Raw genomic sequence first — 24,393 nt, 5'->3', positions numbered from 1 at the left:
TTTAAAAGCAGAAACCCCAGCAATCTGCTTAGATGTCTTTTCCTCTGTTTTGTGTAACTTGTTCTTTCCTTTACTTCGGTGCTCTTTTGCTGTATCTGTATTCCTCAGCCCTAGAAGTACTGAATCCAAGCAGCTGTTCCTTCTTTTGCGTTTTCTTCCTCTGTTTGTCAGAGGCTGACAAGATGCAGATTTAATTCTTGGCTCTGATGGCAAATCAGGCTCACTGAAACTGCTGGCTTCTGCTGAAATCTCTTAAAAGAAGCAGCAATGAATCTTGCCAACTCCCAGTTCTCAAAGATGCAGCATGTTCAGCATCAGTGTCCATCAGGTTTGGGGCAGATCTTGATTCTCACAAAATTGTGTGGTGATCCCCAGTACTGTTTTCCAGCCTATTTATGCCAGGCCTCTAAATGGCAAATCAATGTGGGTACTGTTACCTGCTTTTTTTTGTTGGAAATTTAGTTACGAGTATTAAATTTTCTTGTTCTGCTTGCCAGAGAAATTTAAAGGAGTTTTCTTTGCATTTAACTTATCCTGTATCTTTGTCCTGTCACTTAGGTTATAGTATAACATGCAAGATGTGGTTCCCACAGCAACTAGCTCTGCTGTACATTTCTTTTGCCTCTGGGGGCATGTAAAATTCCAGCCATAATAGCCCTGCATTTATCTGTAATCTTGTTCTAAACAAGCTTTCCTTTTTGCTCAGGTTTTCGTACCCTTCTCCATGTCAGCCCCATGCTCTGAAGCATTAAGCAGCATGGCTGATGACTGTCACGTGGATACTTTCTTCCTCTCCTGAGGAGGAACATCAGAAGCAGGCTTCCTAAATGCCATTATGCATGCTTGTTGATGTAGGTGAGGTCAAAGAAACGAGCTCTGGATTTGGAACAGGAAGCATCGATGTTTGCAGTGGCTTGCTGTTGAAACTGAATCAGTGGAACAATTAGGACTTCTTGCCCCGAGGGTGTGATTACACAAAAATTTTCTCCAGCAGCAAAGCTGGTTTAAGAAGTTGCTGGCTGCTTGGTCTCCACCCTGCCTGGAAAACTGGATTACCAATTACTGCAGTGATCTCATTTACAGTATGGCTTCGTAAGCAGATGCATTGGCACAGCAGGGAGGTGGTGAACCATGGAACTCTTTTAAATCTCGATTGCTGTTGAAGAAAACACTGGAGTAGCTCATAGTACAGGGTGTTGAAGGAGACAGTTTTACTGGGGACGTGTGTGGAGTGCAAGACAGGACTATATTTACTAGGTTTCAAGACAGTCCATTGCAAATGGTCTGCCTGATGTCAATATACAAACCCTGAATATCCCGTTCTTACAAATTCAGGATATTGGCCTGCCCGGAGGTTTCTTGTGTCTTCATTGCTCAGATACTGCCGTCGTGGGTGGAAATCAAATACTTGCTTCTGGGAAGTTGGAACTGGCTTCTGTGGATTGAGTCAGGCCTAATCGGATATTCTCTAACCATGTCAAAATGGGAAAGGGGAACTGTGGGGCTTCCTGCTCTTCACTGCTGGGGTGCAGTGGAGGGAGCAATGGGATGTCTGTTCCGTTTGTGCAGCCAGACAGACATCAGTCTGTTGGCTGCGGAACTGGTGTGAGCAGTAAGGACTCGAGAAAAAGTCGCTTGCTGCATGTTTGTCTGTGACCCGCAGTAGTTCCAGGTTGGGTTTTATAAGGTGAGGGTAAGTCTATGTACAGCTAGATCCCGGTGACTTTCGCTGTCATGAGGAGCTATTACATTAGCAGCTTTCAGAGCAGTCCAGGAAGCTGGTGAGTTTGAGCAGAAAACCACTTAACTTCCAATTGCTGTACAGTTCGAACTGAGAGATTGTGCTTTACTAAGTAGATGTAATATGGTTTGTGATTTGTGTCAGAATATACTGAGACACTTTAATTAATGATGAATGATAAATAATGTTAAATGCTTTATCAGATTGCATAATATCTTGTAGGCTTCCTGTTGGTATGCTGTACAGTGTATATTTGATGGGCAGGAATTTGTTTATAGCCACATTTTTTCCGCATCAATCTCTAAATGTCCTCTCTTTTCTTTTGTCTTCTGTTTGGCTTTGAGATCAGTTGCTCATGACCAGACTTCTTTAAACATCCTTATTAATGACAGCATTATTTATATTTACATTTAGGCTCCAGTTATGGCTCTTCTCTCTGTCTTGTCTTTTCCTGATATGCTTCCCTTTCTGGGCTTAGAAGAGCTTTCCAGTCAGCCTCAGCAAAACTTAATTTCTTTTTCTCTCTCACTTGGGCAGACCCTCCTGTTCTGTGTATCTGTAGCTTCTACTCATGCATTTCTAATGAGAAAAATCAGGAGGGAACTGTTGTAATCAAACCTAGTGCCATATATAATACACACCAGAGTACTTCACAGCGTTACCTAAAATGAAAGTTTTATTCTAGGGAGGAGTCAAATGTTTTTTAAAAAAAATTTTTTTAAAGACATTGTAATGGATTTTTTTTTTTCCTCTTGAAAATCTTGTAACTGTTCTCTAATATGGAGTTGGGTGCCTTATTTTCAGTGTGAACCTCATCTTCTGGCCACTAGATTATGGAAGACTTTTTGTCTTACACAATGAGATTGAACAGTTTGCGCATGGAGCACAAATCCGTATCATATCGAAACTGCATTTAAGCAGAGATCTAACTATGTTCAGATGTACTCTCACTTCCCCAGTTATTCTTAAACTGGTTTGGTAGCTGGCTCAGAAACTGACTGTATCTGGAATCATCATGTTTTGAAACAGTATGATCAGTCTGTAAAGCACATGCTCTTGTGTAGATGGGATCTTGGTTCCAGTTCAGCTGAATTCGTTTCCAGTTAATTTCTAGCAGTTAATGTATTGCTGGGTCAGGAACAGGCCACTTTGTGCAGAACAGTCGTTTTTCCCCTTAGGCAAAGGATAGGGCTCTGATCTGCTAATCTATTATTTGAGTGTAACACAGTTGTTGTAAGTGAGAAAATTTTTCTACATCCTAAGGCAGTAGAGGTCTTACCCTAGTGTGTCACATGCTTAACTGAGAACCTTGGGAACAACTCTGCATTGAATTTATCAGGCTGATGCTGAAATCCAATCTCTATCTTCTAGCAGAAAGTGTTTTCCTCAATAGCTAAATTCCCATGACTTCTGCTTTCAAAGTAGCTTTGTGCTTAGCTGTGGGTTTCTGTTTGGGGATCTGGGTATTGGATCTGGGGATCTGACATGGGTTGTTCCATGTCAGGCTTTCTGAGCCAGAATGCCAGAAGACTTTGAATGCAGCACGAAGCAGTGTGTGGAAATGCAGCTTGGCTTCATTCTTTGTTTTCCGTGGTGCTGTGCTTTATGAAGTTGCAATTGAGTTGGGAGTCTGTACCAACTCCCAAACTTACTGATTTGTGAGGTGGAAAAAATCACGACTTTATTGTGTTGCGGTGCCAGTAACAAAACTCCCCCCCTGCCCCCGCAAACTAAGTGGGGATGATCCATCTTCAACAGGAAGGTGGCTCTTGGGTTGCTTTTCTGCTGTTTCCCGAACTAAGCATTTTGCTGATAGCCTTTTTGCTGTTCTCCTTTCTGTAGAAGACTGGCAAATTCCTCCACTTCTTTGAACATCTCAATATGAAAGTGGTTTTTAAAAAATGTGCTTAAAAAGTGCTAGGCTAGACTGGCAGCAGATATAGTATGGGTGTGAATCAGCCTTTTCACGACGAAGGCTGGCTATGTGCTTGACCTCTTGTCTGTCTAACCCCCACCCCCTTTTCTGGGTTAAATACAACCTCTAACATGGCTAAATACAGGATTTTTTGACTGAATGAATTTGAGCACCATATGATCTGCCTCCTCATGTTCCCTGAGCCCTTTGCAGGAGAAGGGAAATGTTTGTGAACAAAGTCTGCTAACAGAGTTGTGGGTGGAAAGAGGACAAAACGAGTACGTGGAGAACCACATATTTTCACTGGACTTCTAAAACAAGTGACAGTTTGTTCTTCAGATAAAGGCACATTTGAGAGGAAAAACCTGAACAGTGAAAGTAGAGTGGTTTTCTGGTGGTTTTTTCTTAGGTGTCACAAAAATTCTTGTCCAAAATAAGAAGCATCGAGGCTTGTAAGCACGTACTTTTCAAATATGAATGCGTGACAGGCTGAATCCCAGGTGAGTCCTCATGACACAAAACAGAGGATCCTTTTCTCAGACTCTAGAACCTAAAGGCGAGATTTCAGTGAAGAGGACCATACTCTGGTGTCTGGGGTTTTACAGTTTCATTCGGTAGAGATAATCTTGGTCCCATGCAGGAAGTCCAGCGTATGTCAAAACAACCTGAGTGACGACTGGGTGAAACCTTTGGCTAAGTAGTTAAGATGCGTGTCAAAACTCACTGAAGATGAGTGTGTTTCTATGCTTGAATAGGGTAAAGGAAGGCTGAACACTGCTAAGAGTATTCTTGCATAAAATGTTGGGGGGGATGTTATGCAACTTCATTTCTATATTTCTTAATTTTCCTTGTTTTTTTCTGTTTTGTTACTGTCTGTGTGTTAAGATTGTGTCTTCTGCAAATACCTTTAACCAGGCAAAGGTTTTTTGGGAAGAGGAAGGTAAGAGGAAGCTGGAGGTGCCATTCAGGGCAGCCAGGGAGCTGGTCTAATCACTTGCTGCTGACAAAAGGGGTTTCCTCCCCCATTCACAAATGTGTTCTCCCTCCTTCTTACCCTCCTTTTCCTCTTCATTGGCTCTGAAACACATCTGTTCGGAGGTTACGCTCACTACCAACCAAGCATAGCCTGCCTCTCCCTGCCCCTGTTTATTTTTTTGGTGGATTTAGTGGGTGGCTTGGTGTACAGCGTGAGGACTGGTGCTGGTGGGCCAGACAAGATGGAAAGTGTGCGGCTCGGCAGAGTGGGGAATAGTGGCTCTCCTGACTGCAGCAAGCTGTTAGATGAACTCAGCACATACCGTTTCCCACAAACCAAGGGACACCGTGCACCCATGTAATTGTTTCCTGTGCAGTTTGAATTGTGCAAAACAAGCCTTTCCACATAGTATTCGTATTCAAACCTTGCAAGCCTTTTTGCTTTCACGTGAGAATCCAAAAATAAAATACTTTGCTAAGCAAAAACCTATCCATGCAATTGTTTTGGCCTAGAAATTCAAATAGGATAGTTAATAAAATAAATTTTAAAGGGGGAAGGGTTTTTTGTCTACCTGAAGCTGAAGGATGAAAAGAAGAAAAAACCTAACCCAAAAACCTCCACTGTATTTTTCTGTTTGCTTCAAAAATTTACAAGGTGGAACTTGTAATTTCCCCATTGACCAAATTCATGAGAGTAAGTTTCTCAGCTTTTGCTGTTCTTCACATACAAAAAAAATGTTTTCTCTTACAGTTTTTTTTGATTGCGAGTTAGGAAGAATGAACTTTTCCAAACTTTTCTAAAACTTTTAACTCAGCTTTTCTAAACTAGCTGAGTTAGTACTGAATTATTCTTTTCCTGGAAGCTTACTGTTCAAAGACAATCAAAGCTGGAATTTGTTTTGCAGTCATGCCTGCTTTTCTCATTTCTTAAGAACTTCCCAGTAGTGCTGACATTGCTTTGTGCCCATAGCTGTAAAAATCCTACTAGCTGACTATCCAGTCATTAAACCATAGAAACCCAAGTTCGAAGGGGCTAAATAGCACAGGCCTGGAAACAGGCTTAGACATCCCATACTGGAGCAATAAAAATACAGTTCTGAGAAGACTGTCTTCAGTCCAGATGCAAATATCAAGAATATAGTACCCAATATATCATGAAAACAGGACCTTGCATGGGAGGCGTGTTACTAGTCGTTGATTCTGTTTATTCCTGCGCGCAATTCAAAGGTGGTTTGCTCTATAAAGCGTGGTTGGTCATGCAAGATGATGTAATTCACACCATGGTTGGGAGAGAGACTAAGCGTGATGTTTCTAAGGAAGGATCTAAGCTGTTCCAGTTCTGTACACAGTGAAGAAGAGACTTGCTGTCAGAATTCAGCCTCATTTATTCTCTATTTAATTATTTCCACTTTTTTTCTGTTAGGGCTCTGTCATCCCTTAACATATTAGATTTTTCCTGCTATTCCTCTGCACAGAGTTTGTAAGAGCTAAAAGAGAGAGTCTAATTTTATCAAGCTTGTTGCCTTCGGCTTGTGAGTCCTGGCAGTGCCCTGCTTTTTCCATTTCCCCCTCCTGCTTCTCCAGTACTCAGTACTAAAACAGCTGTAGCATCAGTATCTACTTAAAAACCTTCCAAGAGTCCTGTGTATGTATACTTTACATTTTGGCTTGTTTAAATAACTTCTTGGTTACTTGTGATCACAGGGATTTTACAGCCCACCTTGAAGATCTGCACCCCTGTTAAGACTCATGTGTGAGGCATGCATCGTTGCCTCTGCTTTCCTGCAGCAAGGACTTCAGCTGCTGACTTTGATCGTGACCATCGTTGCTTCCTCTCCCAGTGAATTCCTTGGACTTGTGTATTAAGTGATTATAAAGTACACTTAGCTGTGAATCAGTTCTTCTAGTTTAAACTAGCGTGTTTAACTCTTTTTTTCTCTAGGCTCTGTTTTGGATATTATAAAGCACATTGTGGCCAAAGGAGAACACAAGACTGGTGTCCTGGATGAAGCCTGTATAGCCACAATCCTTAAGGAGGTGCTGGAGGGGCTGGACTACCTGCATAAAAACGGACAAATCCACAGGTATTTTCCATTTTTCTCATCTTTGTCCTGAAATGTGTGTCACTGAAACAGAGTAGCTGAGCACATGCAGTCTCATCCCACAACCAGCTCTGAGGGTATGGAAGGAGGAAAGTAAAGGTGGGAGCTTAATCAAAACTCAGAATTTAAATGTGTATATAGTTGCCGCTGCTTTAGGAAATACTATGACTAGGCCAAGTTTGGGTAAACTTTGGGGTATTGAAAGTTCTGATATAGAGAACCTCTTCCCAAATGTCAACATCCAGCTGTGAAGTATAGCTGTTGGAGCTGGAAAACTTCAGCTGGTTTTGTTTCTTGCAGAGCTATAAATGACCAAGAGCACTGCATAGGAGGTGTTGAGCAATTTAATAAGGAGCTGTTCAAGCTGTTCTTGCTTTTTTTTTTTTTTTTTTTTTTTTTTTTTTTTTTAAGTCTAGTTGCAAGATCAACATCATGAAATTTGAATTTGGGTAGTTTAATTAAAAAAAAAAAAGATGGAAACAAAATTAGTGGAAAAACCTCTGTAGGCAAAACCCAGTTAACTAATGGCCTGTGATTTGATGGATCACTGAAATGTGTGGGTTTCTGCTGCTATGTCGTTTGGGAGATATTTTTAAATTATGTTTTCCTCTCCCCTGTTGTCAAGGTGTGGTGTAGTTCAGAAAGAGAGGATACTAAGTCAGTATGTTCTGCTGTTAAAAAGAATGAGATTTGCAATCCTAAATATGTGCTGAAAATAGAGTATACTACTTGCGGGTAATATACATCATCCCAGCCACAGACTGCTGCTGGGAACAACAGCCTCTTCTTTCTTGGGAATTTTGTGAGCTTGGCTGTCTTCTGGTACAATGCCATTAAAAGCATTGCTGCTGCTGTGCTGGAGTAAGTTTCTGTCCTCTTATGACAGCTGCAGAAGAAGAGGTAACTCTTTTTGCCAAAATGTTATTTTAATTAGAAAATCCAAGAAATATTTATTTCATATTTTTAGTCAAACTGACTGGCTTTCATAGGTTATTTTGGGTTAAAAAGAAAAAAATAGTTGGAAACAGTTCTGGTGGAATTCTTTTCCCTGAAAGAAGTCTCAGATTTCGGTTTCCAGTCTCCATTAAAATTCCGATTTAACAAGAATGGTTGTCTTCATTGAAGACAGTTTTGATTTCATAGCTAGTTGCTTAACTTTGTTTTTTAGAGATAAGACTTCAGGCAGCTCTGGGAATTTAGAGTAAAGTAATAGACCAACTTAACTTGCTGAGGATGTGGTAATTTTTCACCCTTGCCATAAGTAATTGACAAAACCATGTTCATCTGTGACTTGCAGTTGATTTGCTTGGCTGATTTGGTTCATCTTCTGGTCTAATGAAATCAAAATATGTATGTTAAAGCAGCAGTAACCTGTTAACATTTCAGTTTTTCTGAAGATGTCACAGTGATTTCTGTATTGAAAGAGAGGTGGTTCTCCATTTGACTTGCTGTAGTGAAAAAGCAAAACTGGTAATTGTGGTAAAGATTATAGAGGATATATTCATGTGTGGGGTGTGGCTTTTTTACTGCACTCAGCAAAAATATGATGTTCACAGAAAGTTCAAACTGTTTGGTCTGAAGAAAATGTGATTCATATTGAATCATTTGGAAGCGGACTGAACCAAACCTGCTGTGACCGTTCTTGTCCTGCTTGTTGAAGCATTTTGCCCATATTTAGGGAACTTCAGCAAAGAAATCAAAGCTGTGTCATTGCTGCAGCTTAACGTTGCGGTTGTGTGTCAGCTACTTTGCATTTGTTGCATCCCTAAATTTTGGGGCTGCTCTGACAGTTGTGTAATGATTTATCAGAACAATGCGTTTGGATTACCTCATTGTGTTGGGGCATGGTGGTCTGGGAAATTTGGAGAAGTGGTAATATTCACGATACAGAAAGTTGTGTAGTTTCCTACCTGTGATGCAAAGGATGGGTTTTTAACTGTTGGCAGAAAGGAAGCTTACATGCCTTTGAGGGATGAAACATGTTTCCCTAATGGAGTTAATCGTGCTGTCTTGCATATTTTATCCAGATGTGTGTACACTGAGAAATACACAGTTTAAAGTTGTAGTGCAGATGGGACCTTTCCTCATACATAGGAATATCTGTATGGTTTTCCCATTTTGCTTAATGCTAGGGGTCATATTATTGGTCATGCCTAATGGGAAAGGCAGGTGGAAATCTTGCAGTTGTGCCAGAGATGCTCTGAGAGGAAGTGTTTAAAATAACTAAACTTTGATCCCCTGGGTCATGTTAAAGTATCTGGCTCTAAAGGAAACCGCATCAGGTGATGGCTGAACTGCTGAATATAATGTCTGCAATGTGGGGCAGCTGCATTTGGGGTGAACTTCAGGCCAAAGCAAGATCAGCTGTAAAGGGTCAAAATTGAAGGGCTTGGGTTAGACCTGGAACAGCCAACCCAAAGCAAGCAGCCATCCAGCAGAGCAAAGTGTTCAGCTGGTTACACAAAATATCCCAACTCCATTTGTATTACACCTAGGAGAAAACAATGAAGTTGGAGACACGGTATGGGTGAATGAATGTAATTAGCACATCTGAAGTTGGACAACCAGGCTGATGGCAAAGCCTGAAGGATGAATATCTGGACCCAGATGTAATTTTGTGGGTGCTGTTGACCTGAAGCAGAGACAGCTTGCTACTGCTGTAAATCATCAGTGAGTTCAGAGAATATATGTCTGACAGTGGAGCTGCTTGATTCTTTTAAATTATGCATCATCTTAAATGGGTAAATTAAGTTAGCACGTGGAAGACTGGCTTAATGAAATTCTGCTGCTGCTGAATCTTACTCTGCGTAAGCCTGCCTTGAACTTAATGCCACTTCCAATTAAGGTTTGGGGAGCTGGCTTCGTGTGGAAGTGTAAATCCCTGCTTTGGACAGGAGAGTAGCTTGACGGTATTCTCTAGAGGAGATTAGAAAGCCAAATATCTAGTGGAGGCTTAAATTATAATTTTTTTTGTTTACTTTCCTAATTAACAACCACAGCAAGGCGGAGACTTGAATAGATGCCATTGTTCAGCCACAAATGCTTAGGTCTTCCACAATGTCCAAAGCGATATTTTATTTTGCATTTGTCTTGCAAGGGCTGTTGGGGACAGAGTCTGAGGCCTTATGGAAAAGACGAAGGAGAAGGCAGAATCAGTTTTATTTTCATGAAACACTCTATACCAAGGTAATGATTACAAATGATTTCTGTCTTCCTCCAAAATCACCACTGCCTCCTGTATCTCAGAGTTGGCAGCTCTCTGCCTTCATTGCCATGTGCCTGTCCCTGGCTGTCTCTCCTGTGGCAGCTGCCACTGTCCCCATTGCGGTTTTCTGTGTAGCATGGTGATCCCAATGACAATTTGAAATCCTAGTGATCCGGCTCATGTTAAGTGAGTTAAATACCTGGGCACCAGCCAGTGTGCTGAGGACAGAGGGCCAGACTCAGAAACCTTCGGATGAAGCTGTCCTGCAGGAATCTGCTCGGACCCATTTTTTTTATGGAAGTCGAGCAAGACTGACGTGCTGCAAGGGGTTGCTCCTGGGCTAATCTTGTCTGGGTGACACACAGGGTATGTTGCACCTCTTTCCCATTTGGACTCTGATTTCTCTGTGTATTTGGGGATTAGCAGGAGTTTGATGAATGACTTGAAAATAAAACTAAAGCAAAACCAACCCAAGGGGTTTTATTGCTTAAAAAGACTTGTTGGAGGGAAGTTCAAGGCTTTTTCAGGTGGTGCTCTTTATGGTAGTCTGACAAATGAATCATGCTGATTAACTGTTACAAGGTCTTTCTGTCTTTCTCCCTATTTTTATCTCTGAGCTTATCTTCTGTTCATGATTAGCTGTTGTGTAACTGAATATTTCAGTTAGTCCAGGTGAAATGATATGCTGCTCAAATATAATCAGATTCTCCTATTGCAGGATAATAAATGTGATACTCGTATGCTTTTTTGTAAAAACAAAAAAGCTTAGGAAGTGGTTTAGGGTTGCATGCACTTGAAATATTGGCATGGCAGTGATCCAGCTGTTAATTTGTTTGCTGCTCTACTTAGGGGGTCGGAGGTGCAATAACATGTTTGATATGCTGAGTTAGATCAGCTTGTGCCCCCATACAGAATGTTTCGGGGGTTTTTTGGTGTCTTTTCAAAATCAGTTTTCTGAGTGTGGGGCAGCAGGGTGCTGTGGCAGCTGTTTGAATGTTGCTTTGAAGACACCCTGGAAACAATATTCTTGCTGTGTTTTTATGCTACATATATTAGCTTATTTTTTTGGACCTTAGGATGGTTTTGACACAGGATCAAAGTTTGTCTGCCTCTTCTACCTATATTAAGAGAAAATAATTTCTGAAAAATGGATACCTCTATGTGAGCACATACACATCACCAACACTTGGGGGGGGTTGCAGGAGTGCTCCTCCAGTAGCAAGTTTCGGATTTAAGATGAAGGAGCTGATGGATATATTTTGGCAGAACTCAGCTGTCCTACAGGATTCAAGCTTAATTTTCATGTAGCTGATTAATGTATTGATAGCTGTGCTGGCAGCTATTGTGGTTAAACTGGATTCCAGTATGCCTCTGATTATTTTGATGACTGAAATACTGTACTTATTTGTTTCTGTAGCAATACTGCAGGAGAACTTCACAGCCCTTCTCTCCACAGGGCTATAATCTTGTTTTGGGGAGTGCATTTTGGAACTGAACTTTAGTAGGGGAGGATTGAGGAATGGATAATGGGATGTGGACCCTTTCATCTCTAATTGCCAGTTTGATTTTAAGACAGGAGACTAGTAATTTGAAAGCTAGCTATTGCTCAGCTGTGGGAAGTGGAATTTTATACTCGAAGTGTACTGTGGTCTCTTCTCTCTCATAGTACAGCATGGGCACAAGTAACCTTTAGAGGTAGTTAATATAAATTTTAAAGCTTTCACTTGTAAACAGTAGCCAGAACAATAGAAATGTTACTCTTGGTGTCTTGGTGGGAAGGAAGAAAAGATGCTGCTCTAGATGGTACTGGGCAATTTGTTCCCCCAAATAAACACCTTGCTGCGCAGCACCAAGGGCACAAGGACCAATGAATCTCCACTCTGTACACAGCAGTCAGACTGGGGCATATTGTGGTGGCTTAGCGAACCAGCATGTTCTCCTGGTGGCTGTTTCTTCCACTGCATCATCCAGAAACTCATTGTTTAACAAAAAAAAAAGTTTCCCTGTGGTTACAGAGAGAAAATATGAACCAGATGTAAATCCCAAATCTGCAGACAGCCAGAAACAATAGCTCCTGTGGAGACAGTTTTCCTCGAAGTGGATAAAGACAGTGTCTGCTCTAAAGCCTAAAAACCTGGCAATTAAAACTCTGATGGTAAATATCACTGCTGATGAAAGCACAGGAGTGCTGGGGGCCCTGCAGTGTCTCCAGGCTAATGTCAGTACTCCAATTCTCAGGGGCTCCGTGTGTTACGAGGGTCCATGTAGTGGCTTGCAGAGTGATGCCTGAAGCTGAGCGCTTGCTGTATGACTGTCGCATTCAGGTGTCTGTCCCCATGTCATTGTCCTCGGACCCAGGTGCTGTCTCTGGACTTTGTCACTGGATGTCCTGCAGTTACTCAAAGTAACTTCAATTTAGTCCAAGGGAAAAACAACTTTTTGGTATAACTACTATGTACCACATTAAAAAGGAGATAAGTTTTTAGGTTTTTCTCCCCACTTTGTTATGTGGAGATGAGAAGCAGGAAAAATATCATGAAGAGCAGGAGATAGAGGTCGGGGTGATCTCTGAAAGGTTCAAGAGCAATGACAGGTTTCGGTCAGTGATCCATGACTGAGTTGCGCACTCAAGTAATACGGTTTCTAGCAATTGCCAAGTTGTCAGGAGTATTTGGATTTGATGTGTTTCCAGGGGAATAATCTTCATTCACTGCAGTATTAATTGTATCAGGTGAAAATATAACAGACTGTCTTAGCTTTCGACTTTGAAGAGACCAAGTGCCATTTGGACGTACAAACAACTGCTCTGTTTGTGACATCCTTCTCATGTTGATGCTTTTATCTGGTGTCGATTACTGGGACTACTAGATCACCCAGTATAGGCTCCTGCAGCATCTTTCCAGCAGTAGAGTGAGTAATTGTTTAAATCACTGGTGTTCATCCTTTCTACTGTGATGCATCAAGTGAATAACCCACTCCAAAAAGATGGCTTTGAATATTGTCCCCTGTTGTAATGCAGCAGATTTTCTGGCCTTTGTAGATCCTAAAAGCTGCATATGTGGAGATGCCTTAAGCATTTATTCAGACCACTGCAGTCTTTTCATTCATGTCTTATGCTAAAGCATGAGAAAAAGGTCACTTGCTAAATTCGTGTGGTAACATATTAAGCACTCTTGAAAACTTTGTGAGGCTGCATCAGAAATTATTTTTGCATGTTTACTAAATCAAATTATATCCTGTCTTGCAGGGTTCTTATAAAACTTTGAAAAGTAAAACTTAATACTTCCAAAAACAAAAGCGAGACAAACCCCACACACATTTATGACAACAAATAGGGAACTGCCACAGAGAAATCTATCATATCATGGCAGCCTGGAAAGCATCACCAAGTTAGGCTGTGAGTGCCAGGAGGACTGTTTCCATTGTACAGATACCCAATTTTATAACTGCTTTCTCCATTTTATAGGAATAGCTGGATGAAATAAGGATATCTTCTTTCCTCTTCCTGTGCTGGCCATGCTTAAAACTGTCGTCTTCTAGATTTTGGAGAGGGAAGTTGAGCTGGCAAGTCTCTCACAAGTCCTGGTTGTCTTGAATTTCTCCTTCTGTGTCATGTTGCAAATGTTTCTGAGCAAGAGCTGTGGGTGGCTTTGTAGATATGGACGGCTCTTGGCTGTGTAGTGGAATGCCTTGGACCTTGTGTGTGTATAGATATACATACCGCTTCTCCAGAACAGGGGTGCTTATTGCCTCTTGGAAATTAACACCTTTTTGAGCCGCCCTATATCAGAGTTTTGGGGCCTTATTTGATCCAAATTGATTGTGTTTACTGGAATGAACTTTCATCTCTCCATCATGGCAGGGTCAAGGCAGGGAGATGAGTGAATCACTGGCTTTCCTGTTTCATCTGCTCCCTGATCCATCTTGTACTCAAACTGGGGTGATCTGCATGTGGTAGTTTTGGGGAAATTCCTATTTCTGAGCACACTAGGAACATGTTTTAGCATGCAGGAGATACTGCAGCATGGTGGCATGCATCACTAGTATTGCCACATGAAGCGTGCCCACCTCTTTGAATGTTAAATAATTTGACAATGAAACATTGAAATAAGGCCATGTTATAACTTGACTATTTTCCTCTGTTACCAATGACTAAGTCAGGGCTTCCCAAAAATATCTGGGCCTCCAGGGGTGACTTCAGAGCTTGCTGTGTGTGTTGCTTTTCATGCAGTAGCTGTTAAAGGAGCTTTGTGCCTCGTCCCCACTGCAGTCCTTAGGAAGTAGGATCAGGAAAAGGAAGGGCTGAATAGGTGAATTTGTGGAAGAAATCCTAGTACATTTTTAGCTGCTGTTCAATGGTATGAAAACTTGATTTTAAAGCCTGCTGGGTAGGGCCCTTTCCTGAATGGGGATTCAAGAGAAAATAAATGAAGTTCTGACTGAATAGGGGAAACTTTAAAAAGTGGTGTATGAGATTAGAGATGTAGCTTCTCTCTTGCATTGACTGTTGAAGGGCTGAAGCTTGTCAGAAGCCCTAGCTGCTTGGCAAATCCACCTTGCCATAAGCTGATATTACAACAATGATGTGCATTGGGGTGAATATGTGAAGCAACAGCCTCTTTTGTAGGAGGAAGAAGTGAGGCCATGAGGGTTGGTATGATTAGGTAGTCTCCGTGTTGGGAGATAGGGCTAGGTCTAGTGTTTGTAGTACTTTATTATCTGGCTGAAGGAGCTGATCTGTCTGAAAACTGTTTTTTAAGGTTGTGGTTTTAGCTGGAGCAACTTCCCCCATACTGGTGTGTAGTTGAGGTTACCTGAGCACTGGGCTGGAGGCATGGTGTTGGATGGGAGGTAAAGTCCAAGGCAGACAGGATCTGTCATTGAGCCATGCCTCCCTTTAACCATCGTTAGGCTTGTAAACATGTGGGAAGAGAAAGAATTAATGAGAGCACAAAACCATCAAAGACGAAGTTGGCACAGGAACAAAAAGTGTAAGCTGGACATAATTTGCTGAGATAAAGGAAAGTTGTAGGCGCTGTGATAACAGCGACTGTGTGACAGACAGGAATGCAGTAAGTGATGTGACACACTGCTTGCTGTCTGTCTTCATGTCAGAGACTCGCACCAAGTTAGCCTAAGGTCTGCAACTCTTTCTTCACTGCCTCAGCATCTTACCAGCCCCTGGAGCTATTCAGATAACTAAGATGACAGAGTGAATTTTGGGAGGATGTCCTGCAGCTTTCTTTGGTGTGCCCTCCCTTGTCTGAGCTGACATAGCGACTTAACCTAAAATGAATCAAATTTCTGAGTCATGGTTTTTTGGGCCCCAAACCCTCTACTTAAAGCAGCAGTCTACTTCTGCAGCGTTGGAGGGCAAATGATCAGGAGGAATTGTACCTATCAAGTGCATCGTGGATCCTCTGAAACGTGTTTTATGTTTTAGCTAAAATAAAGTACAATGGGAGATTCATTTCTCATGTAGCCCTTACTGGGGTTTCTGTTTGCCTATGCCAGGAGACCGGATGCAGTTATCTCTCCCAAGAGGTCTCTTCACTGTGCTGAGCGTGATCTGCCTGGAAGTTAAGGGTAGGGCATGGAGAAAACAAGTACTAGATGTACTTGTATAGCTTGTCTTGTTGGAAGCTGACAATCCTTTCCAGTAGGCTTTGCCTACACACCCCTCTGTTTGCAAAGCCAGTCTGTCAGTCGCTTCTGCCTTTCAAAGCCTTGCTTCACGCTGCTTAAAAGAACCAAAAAGAACTTTTTAAAATTCCTGATAACACTGGATTATTTGTCTAACCTTCTCCAGACATTAAAATGACAGTTAAAAAGCCTTAAATATTCCTACCTACCTGTCCCCCATGAAGTTGGGGCTTTAAAAATGCATCTACTGTTTGAGACTCGGAGTAAATCATGAGTTGCCTTGTGCTGCTGGCATTTAGCTCCTGCGTTGAGGCCCTCATCTTTCACCATGGCCCAGCAGCTGGCAGAGCAGCTCAGAGGAGGGTAGAAGCAGTCGCTGTGCTTCCCTGATCCTGAGCAGTAAAGCGTGTCGTTGGGATGGTCCCCCACTGTAATTTATAGCAGCCTGGCTGCTGCTGCTGGTGCTGGCTGCCAGGGGCTGCAAGGGCCTGCTGAGAGGGCTGTGGATGAGCAGGGATGAAGCAAGCTGTGGACTTGGCTCTCTCTTCCCCCTGCTTATGCCTGCCTCAGCAGGGAGGCTGGAGAGAGGGGTATGGAAGCTGCTTTGCCAGCTCTCTGCCATTGGAAGACCTTCAAGCTTTGGGAGATGTTCCCAGGTCCAGCTCTGCAGAGTTAAGTACAGCACTGTAACAAACAGTAATTGCGTCTCACCCAGGAGTTTGGGACTTAAGGCTCAACCCTGTGGCATGAAAATGTTAGTACACACAGCTTTACTGAGCAGGTACAGGGAGCATGCTAATGTACAGCACTTCTAATACAGTCGTCTTGAATACCTTCTCCTATGCTGTACTGAACGTGCTGACATTTGAGGGTGTAAAAATACTACTCTGCTTGCACTCTCCAAGCTTAGTTTCTGTTTTGCAGCTCTCTCAAATCTTAAAGCTCTTGAATATAGCCAGCTTTTTGTATCTTGGCTTATAAGGCAAAGGGAAGAGGTGACATAGGTAACAGCATATCACTGAAGGGAGAGTAATGTTTGATAGTGGAGAGAATAGTGCTCATTTGGTGTATAATGTCACAAATTGCTTCATATTTAACTGTAGGTAGAGATATTGTCCAGGAAGTACTTTGCAAATTACTGGGAACAATGTCAACTCCAGCAATTGGTTGCATTTAGTATAAATATTTTGAGTTATTCATTACCATTAACAGAAAATAGTAATTCTTGTATCTTGCACCTTCTCTTTTTTTTAAATGGAACTTGGCAGGACCAACCACTCTTTCTTCATGCCAGATTACGCACTATAGAGTTCAGTCCATGAAAATTTATTGTTATAGCTGATGTAAATTGCATCTAATGGGCAGATGACTCATGGCTGTGCTGACAGCCAGCATTGCATCCTAAAGGCACATATGAGCAGGTTAGAAGCAAAGGCACAATAAACAGGGTTTATCTTCCATTTCCGCCTTCATGTGACAGTTTTCTTCTCAGTGCTAGGCTACAGAAGTCCTGGGATGCCACTCTTTGCTCAGGTCACTTGTATCACGGTTGCAGTGCCCTTAACAAATTGTCCTAGCTATTGCTCCCAATGTAGACTTTTGAACACAAGCCAAGTGAATCCTTTTTGATTTCCAAACAATATTAAGAGGCTTGTTAAAAAGCAGTAACTTAACATGCTTCATTGGTTCTTGCAAACTGTCCTAGTTTCAGCTGGGATAGAGTTAACTGTCTTCCTAGTAGCTGGTACGGTGCTATGTTTTGAGTTCAGTATGAGAAGAATGTTGATAACACTGATGTTTTCAGTTGCTGCTAGTAGTGTTTAGACTAATGTCAAGGATTTTTCAGCTTCTCATGCCCAGCCAGCGAGAAAGCTGGAGGGGCACAAGAAGTTGGCACAGGACACAGCCAGGGCACCTGACCCAAACTGGCCAACAGGGTATTCCATACCATATGACGTCCCATCTAGTATAGGAACTGGGAAGTGGGGGCGGGGAATCGCCGCTCGGGGACTAGCTGGGTGCCGGTCGGCGGGTGGTGAGCAATTGCACTGCGCATCATTTGTACATTCCAATCCTTTCATTATTGCTGTTGTCATTTTATTAGTGTTATCATTATCATTATCCGTTTCTTCTTTTCTGTTCTATTAAACTGTTCTTATCTCAACCCGTGGGTTTTGCTTCTTTTTCCCGATTTTCTCCCCCATCCCACTGGGTGGGGGGGGAGTGAGTGAGCGGCTGCGTGGTGCTTAGTTGCTGGCTGGGGTTAAACCACGACACAAACACTAGTTCTTTTAAGTCTGTAATATGAAGTTTTATTGCGTATGCCAGGATTGCAAAGTTGCAGCTGATTATTGATAACGCTGCTTTCCATTACAGACTAGCAAGTCTTTCTTTTTCCCTTAGTGTTGTCACTGCAACGACAGCCATTATATGGTAGTGCCAAGGATTGAGGGCTATGGGTGAGGTAAATCTGATAAATTTAGCAGGATTTTAAGGACTCCTGTAGGCTTTTTGTAGTGGGAACAAGCCATTAAGATACAGTTCCTGTAGTTCCCCACCTGCCCCGTTGAAAAATTAATTGTGGGAAGGTGTGGGAACACTGCACTCAAAACTGGGGAGCATCATCTTATTGCCTTCCTGTCCTCCCAGGTCTCCTGTAGCTGGATGCTTGATTGTAATTTTGTTAGATCGTGATCAGTTTTGGTTATATAGCTTCTAATGCCTATGGCCCAGCCCTAACCTCGAGGCATTAATGTGATGTAACTGGTACGTTAGTGTTTGATCGTTAGTGTTTGATCGCACTGGGAAGCTAAACCAGTTTGAAATGCAGATGAGGAGGGATTTCTGCCATGCTGCGAAACCTTTCAAGGCTGATGTGGAGAATCCAGCTTTGTACTGGAGCCAGTCCAAACCCCTCTTCCCACTCTGGTTGTGAAGTATGAGGTAAATAAAAACATAATTGTTTTTTTGTGGAAGGGCTTTTGGAGGCTTTAGAAGGGAGGAAGATGACAGCTACGGCGCGGCAATGTCCAGAACTACGATAGCATTTGTTAAGCTACTGGCAAGAGAGAGTTTACTCCAGCATTCTGTAACTTCATTTTAAATGTGATATAATTGCTGTTTACGCTACAGCCTAAAGCTGCTTCCTGTTTCCAGTGTAGTAGTAATGCCAGAGGCACACCATTTATTGCGAGTGTATCAGCCCAGGATATGGTCTTTACCACATTAATAGGAAGTACCTTCAAATTGTTAGACTTGGCAATAACTATATCCTGGAGTAACAAACTTTTTGCCATTCAGCTTGGGAGTTTATAAGCATCTCCTGATGAGAATAAACAGGAAAGCACTGTTCTTCTCTCCCTCACCTCATTGCTTTAAATGCAATTAATTAATCCTAAAGATGGTTTTAAAGGAGGACCTAATTTGAAGATACTACTGCTGACACCAGCATGTGCTAAAGGAAGGGATCTGTGTTCACCCAGTGTTATTGCTGCTTGATGTTCACCTGGAGCTGTTGTCGTGGGTGATGTGATGCCAATACACTGGGGTGAGGAATGGGAAAGCTGGAAGTTGCCTCTCTGGTACAGTAACTCCTAAACAGAGCCAGTGTCCCCAAACAGCTTGCTGCCTATCCATTTTGCTGCTCTGGGGTGGAGTATACCAGGCTGGGGTGAGTAATGGCCTTTTCAGAGGGTTGGTCACTGGGAGGAAATGTCACATCAAGTGGTGATTTAATTCTGCAGTTTGACTTGGATATTTGGCAGTGGCTGTTGTTGGCCTCCTGGATTTCTTATTGTAGCAACGACTTGTTTTAATTTTTTGAACCAACTTGAAGCACCATATTTACTGACTTTTGTTTCCAATGAGAAAATACGTAAATTTTAATTAATCCAAGCTGAAGTTAAAAAGAAAACAAGCCTCTGCATTGGAGGGGGTTAAGGGACTGGAGTCCTTTGGCTCTTTTTTTCTATGGGATTCAATCTGAGTGCTTGTTTTACTGCTTTCTGCACTCCAAGTTTGTCCAGCTTGCTCTGTTACGGTAGGATTCTCTGGTGGTATTGAATGCGTGCTGCTTTCTGGCCGCTGTTGCTGCGTCAGTGAAACCTGCCTGAGTTTTTTTGGACTCTGAAATGCATGATGATTGAGACTTCATCCTTAGTTTTGCTTAAAAACTTCCCTGGCACTTCCTTCACTGCTGAAGGGGGCTCGGTGAGCTGCACACGCCGTCGTGCCGGCAGGGGAAGTTTGGAAAGGCTGTATAATACTGCATGGCCCAGCTTACTGGGGCAACGCGCCAGCATCCTGGGCTTCCTTGGAATACAGATGGAAGAGGAAATTACTGTTACTTGCATCCGTCTTCAGTAAGAGGAACAATAACTTCAACAGGCAACCTTGGTGCATGCTATTCCTTTCCCCATAACCTGGAACTGGCAGGCAGCTTTGAAAGGGCCTCGTGCGTCCTGGCTGTCGCAGGAGAACCGACTGTCTGGATAAACATTTCCAGTAGGATTGGAGAGTTTCCTGAACACCCTCTGTTCCCTCTGAATTAGTGCTAGCGTGAGGGGGGATTCCGGGAGATGGCTGTGCCTGTGCCAAGCACATTTCACACCATGTGAGCCAGCTCCTTACCTAGGAAGCAGCAGACCTGGGCGCTGTGCTCTCATGGCTCCACGTGGTCATGGGGTTGGATCCTAAAGGCATCTTCTACCTAAATATTGGCAAGGAGCTTTTCCACTCCCTCATTGTTACGGACTGTGAACGCTTTGTGGGAGTGCAGGGGTTAGCCAGGTTTGTATCCCTCGTGGCGATTAACTCTCTACAACTCCAGTTGTGTTGGATTTGGCCAATGGATGCTAAGCGGGGGTAGCGTAGCTATGTGCTTAATGTTGTATTTAATCCCTTCAGGGTCCCTCTGTCTACTTAAGAGTCTCCATCCACTGCAGTGCTGATGCTTTCATGTCTGCAACAGCTGTAGCTGTTAATTGCAGGATGCAAACAGAATAATGCTTCTTGGAGGGGAAGCCAACTTGCCCCTAAACCGATGTTCACGTATTTGGCCAATGTAAAATGAGCAGGACTGGAGCTGACTGGCAGCGATTGTTTTATGTTTGTCTACTTATTCCGGCATCACGGTCAGAGCTCCGTAGTGCTTTGAATCCTATTCTGCTATTAAGTCAGCTTCTCAAGGCTATCTCGCCATACAACTTTGGTGTTTCCATATAGATCTATCCAAGTGTTCTCAATCATTAAGGCAAATTAGTATTTTCCTGTACTTGTTCTTACACTTCTGCTTTAAACAGGGATTAGGCTCCAAGGTGGTCACTGCTAGCAAGAGGTGTACACTTGGCAGGACTTTAAATACTTTTTTGAAGGCTAAAGGCTGCTGTCAGCCAGGGTTTGCTGTTAAAGTAATCTTTAGTGGGACTGTCTTATCGACAGTCTTTGTTCACTTTTGTTCTGCTATATGCTGGGGGAAAGCCTTGCCATGCCAATGTCCTAGACTGGGTATTGGGAAGAATCTAACAAATGCTAATGCTGGAGAGCATGTGTTTAAAATTATCCTGGCCTGGAACTGGCAGTGGCCCAGGCTCTTCTTCAGAAGAGCAAAGCCAGGAAGGAGGAGATTTCCAGGGGTTGACCAGGGCTCTTTGGCCAGGCCATCACGCCAGTTCTGTTCTCATGATGCACGAGGGAGGAGAGAAAAAATAGCTTTTGACCTTTTTTTTTTTTTTGGTGTGTGTGTGAAAGGATTTGGAATATTTGCAGAAGGCAGTGGAGGGAGAGTCTGCTTGTTTTGGTGGTGGTTTTTTTTCTTCTTTTTTTCTTTTCTCTTCCATGCAGGTAGTTGCCATTAAGCTGAGGTGCATTTTGAATTGCTATCTATTCACTGGCATCCATTCCCCAGGCAGCTGCTTTTCTTGCAGCCTTTCTTGAGGCAGCACCTGCATGTGCTCTGGGTCTGCATGGTTTCCTAGCCAGTGCAAGCTTAGCAGCCATGCTGATGAAAGTGGGTGACAACTACAAAGGTGCTTCTCTTGGCTTTGCATGGGTAGCAGCCTGTTGAAATAAGCTGTAAAACTTCAAAGCATATTTGGAGTGAAAGTAGCGTTCCCCTTGAGGATGGAGAAGTGTTGCTGTTAACCTAACAAACCAGGGCTTTTTTTGGGGGTAGAAAGGGGATAGTACAATAACTTTCATGCTGGATGTTCTTGTGTGTTTGTGGACTTTGGTTGAAAAAAAAATCAGGGAGACTTTTTTTACTAAAGTTGAGACTTCACAGAACAGTTGAGTGGCCCTATTTTCCCATTCTCACCATCTCTGTTGTACCAGCTCTGCTCACCTGACCCTTGGTAATGTGGTTCAGTTCACTAAGCCACAAGCAAACGACGTTTTTCTTCTGTCTGGATTTTCACCAGTGTATGGGGCTAAACTGACTTCCTGAGGAAGTATGTGAACTTCTCCAGGGCTGGAGAGTAGCAAGACATGGGGCTGGGGAAGAATAGGATGCATTCAGTGGTAGTGAGACTAGATCAACTCACCGTCTCTTCAAGTCTCCCCCCCGCACCACCCCCCCACCCCCAAAAGTATGAGTACATAGTATGAGACCAGTGCTAGGTTCTGTTTTCACATTTTTAGCTAATTTAAGAACCTGGGACAAACCACTTTCCTTGTATTTTTGAGGGTACCTTCTGTTAAGTTTTTAATTATTTTTTTTCTGTGTATAGTACTTAAAATGCTACCAGCTATAAATCATACAAATAACACTTAGTGTCTGTGTACTCAAGTTACAATTGCTGTTAAGTCCCTACTGTTTCCGCATGATTGGAAGCAGGAGGTGCTAATGCCAGAAATGAAATACAAGAAATGATAACCTTATAATGTATTTTTGTTAGTTGAAGGAAAGATTTAATGACTTCCACTTATTGTTGCTTTATCTTTCTGCAGGGATGTGAAAGCAGGAAATATTCTTCTTGGAGAAGATGGCTCAGTGCAAATTGCAGGTAACTTTCCTGGTAGCTTTGAATAAACTTTAGGTGTAACTGTGTATCCAAGGAGACAGTTTAATGATCAAGAACAAGCCTACATGAAAATGTTAGCTTCAAGAAGCCCCACAGTTCTTAAAACAAACAAACAAACTAAAACCAACACCACCAAAAAACCCAACAATAAACAAACCACAAACCAAAACAAAAAAAAACCCCAACCCAGAGTTTATTACATCTTGTTATCTTAAATTACTGTTCTTTGGAATTATGGCAGTCAGCATGAATAAATCCTTTGACTGTTAAATCCTCAGAATCAATAGAATAGATAAAATTCTTGGCATAAGCTAGTCAGTTTTTTAAAACAGCAAGTTCATAGGCTTGGAAGTGGACTGCACAGACGTCACTGATTTATCATCGATGTGTAAGGTGGTTTTCAAAAGGATTGTGGTGATCAGTGAATAGATTCATCAGAAGGAAACTAGTATGTCTGATGGTAAAAGTCACTTGCAACTTTGCCTTAACCAAAGATCCGCTGGTCAAACTGCTCGTGTGGATGCTCCCTAGTCCGCTTCAGTTGAATGAGCGGCAGAGTGCATGTTTAACTGACTGCCCTAACCCAGCCCAAACTGGGATGAACTAAAAGTCTTGGAAGCAGTTGTGCAAGCTGAGGGAAAGGGTAGGGAAAACTGTTAAAGGCAGTTGCTTTAGCTAATACAGATGTGCCTGGAGAAAATGTCTGTTGTAGTCACTGCTGTCACGAGCTGCTTCAACACAGGTATGTTAGAAACAGTCCTTCGTGTGGATGGATCATATGTCTGTGGAAAAGGGTGTTGTGTGGTTTGTTGGTTCCCACCCCGCCGATACTACTCTTCTAGTCTTTTATTTCATACATGTTCCTACAGACTTCGCTATTCTTTCCAGAAATCAATAATTATTATTATTATTGTAGACTATTAAGTAAGACAAGATCTTTGGAGAGTACATTTAGAACCTGGGGCTTGTTTTTCCTCTTCTTTCCAGTGTCCCCTTTTTCCTATCCTCAGTGCAATTCCTTTCCGACTGTCCTTTCTCTCAGGACTGTGCTCTTCCCACGAATCTTGTGGTGCCTTCCCAGTCCTTGTGCCACCTCTAGCTGGAGGGCAGAGCTCACGTCTGGTCCTGCCATCTTTAAAAAAACATCCTTGTACATGTTTAACTTTTTCAGTCCCATATTGGAAAGAGCCATATCTGTTTGTGATAAGGTCTCTTTTTTTTAGCGCCCTGTCCTGATGGTGGAGGCACAGCAGTGGGACAAGCCAGTGTGCTGGGGGTTAAGGGACAAAGCCCTGTGGCAATGACTGTCATGTCAGGCAGAAGTGGGTGTTGCATTGTATAGTGCTGAGAGATACAGACTCTTTTGGTATATCTATGCCTGGATTTGCATCTTGGAATGGAAGGTGTAGATTTTCCACCAGGAGGCAGAATGCGTTGCAATGCATGGTTTTTTATAGGTAGCTCTTCTCCCTCTGCAGAAGGCAATAAACCCTTTTGCAGGACATAACACCTAAAATACAGGACTTCTGTCTAAAACCTGAAGTTGCTTTGGTTTTGCTTTTAAGTCTCCCAGTGCTCTTAATGACTGCTGTTATATTTCTCATGAGGTGTAAATAATTCATCCCATGCAGCAGCTGATGGAAGGTAGGGAGTGGCTTCTAAAATGCTCAAAGGAGCAAAATTTATACAGTAAAATCCTACAGTTTTTTCCATAGTGGGGCCAAGATGTAACACTTCTGATTTATCATTGTATGGAGCTTTAGACTGTGTTCCAGGAGAGGCTGCAAATAGCC

The 24,393-nt window shown here is 42.5% G+C and overlaps 1 protein-coding gene across 2 annotated transcripts in view; it reads left to right on the top strand.

Moving 5' to 3' along the window:
- The window catches only part of OXSR1 (oxidative stress responsive kinase 1), a 95,014-nt gene that overhangs the window by 36,678 nt on the left and 33,943 nt on the right, over positions 1 to 24,393 (top strand). For both annotated transcript variants that reach the window (XM_030008433.2, XM_030008432.2), the window contains exons 4-5: positions 6,574 to 6,715; positions 22,527 to 22,582. In XM_030008433.2, the coding sequence (XP_029864293.1) occupies positions 6,574 to 6,715; positions 22,527 to 22,582 (198 nt within the window). The remainder of the gene's footprint in view (positions 1 to 6,573; positions 6,716 to 22,526; positions 22,583 to 24,393) is intronic.

This window comes from Aquila chrysaetos, chromosome 3, assembly GCF_900496995.4.
Source record: "Aquila chrysaetos chrysaetos chromosome 3, bAquChr1.4, whole genome shotgun sequence".
Taxonomy (NCBI): Eukaryota; Metazoa; Chordata; class Aves; order Accipitriformes; family Accipitridae; genus Aquila; species Aquila chrysaetos.
The sequence above is the reverse complement of the archived record's forward strand: the minus strand, read 5'-3'. Positions and strand labels throughout refer to the sequence as shown.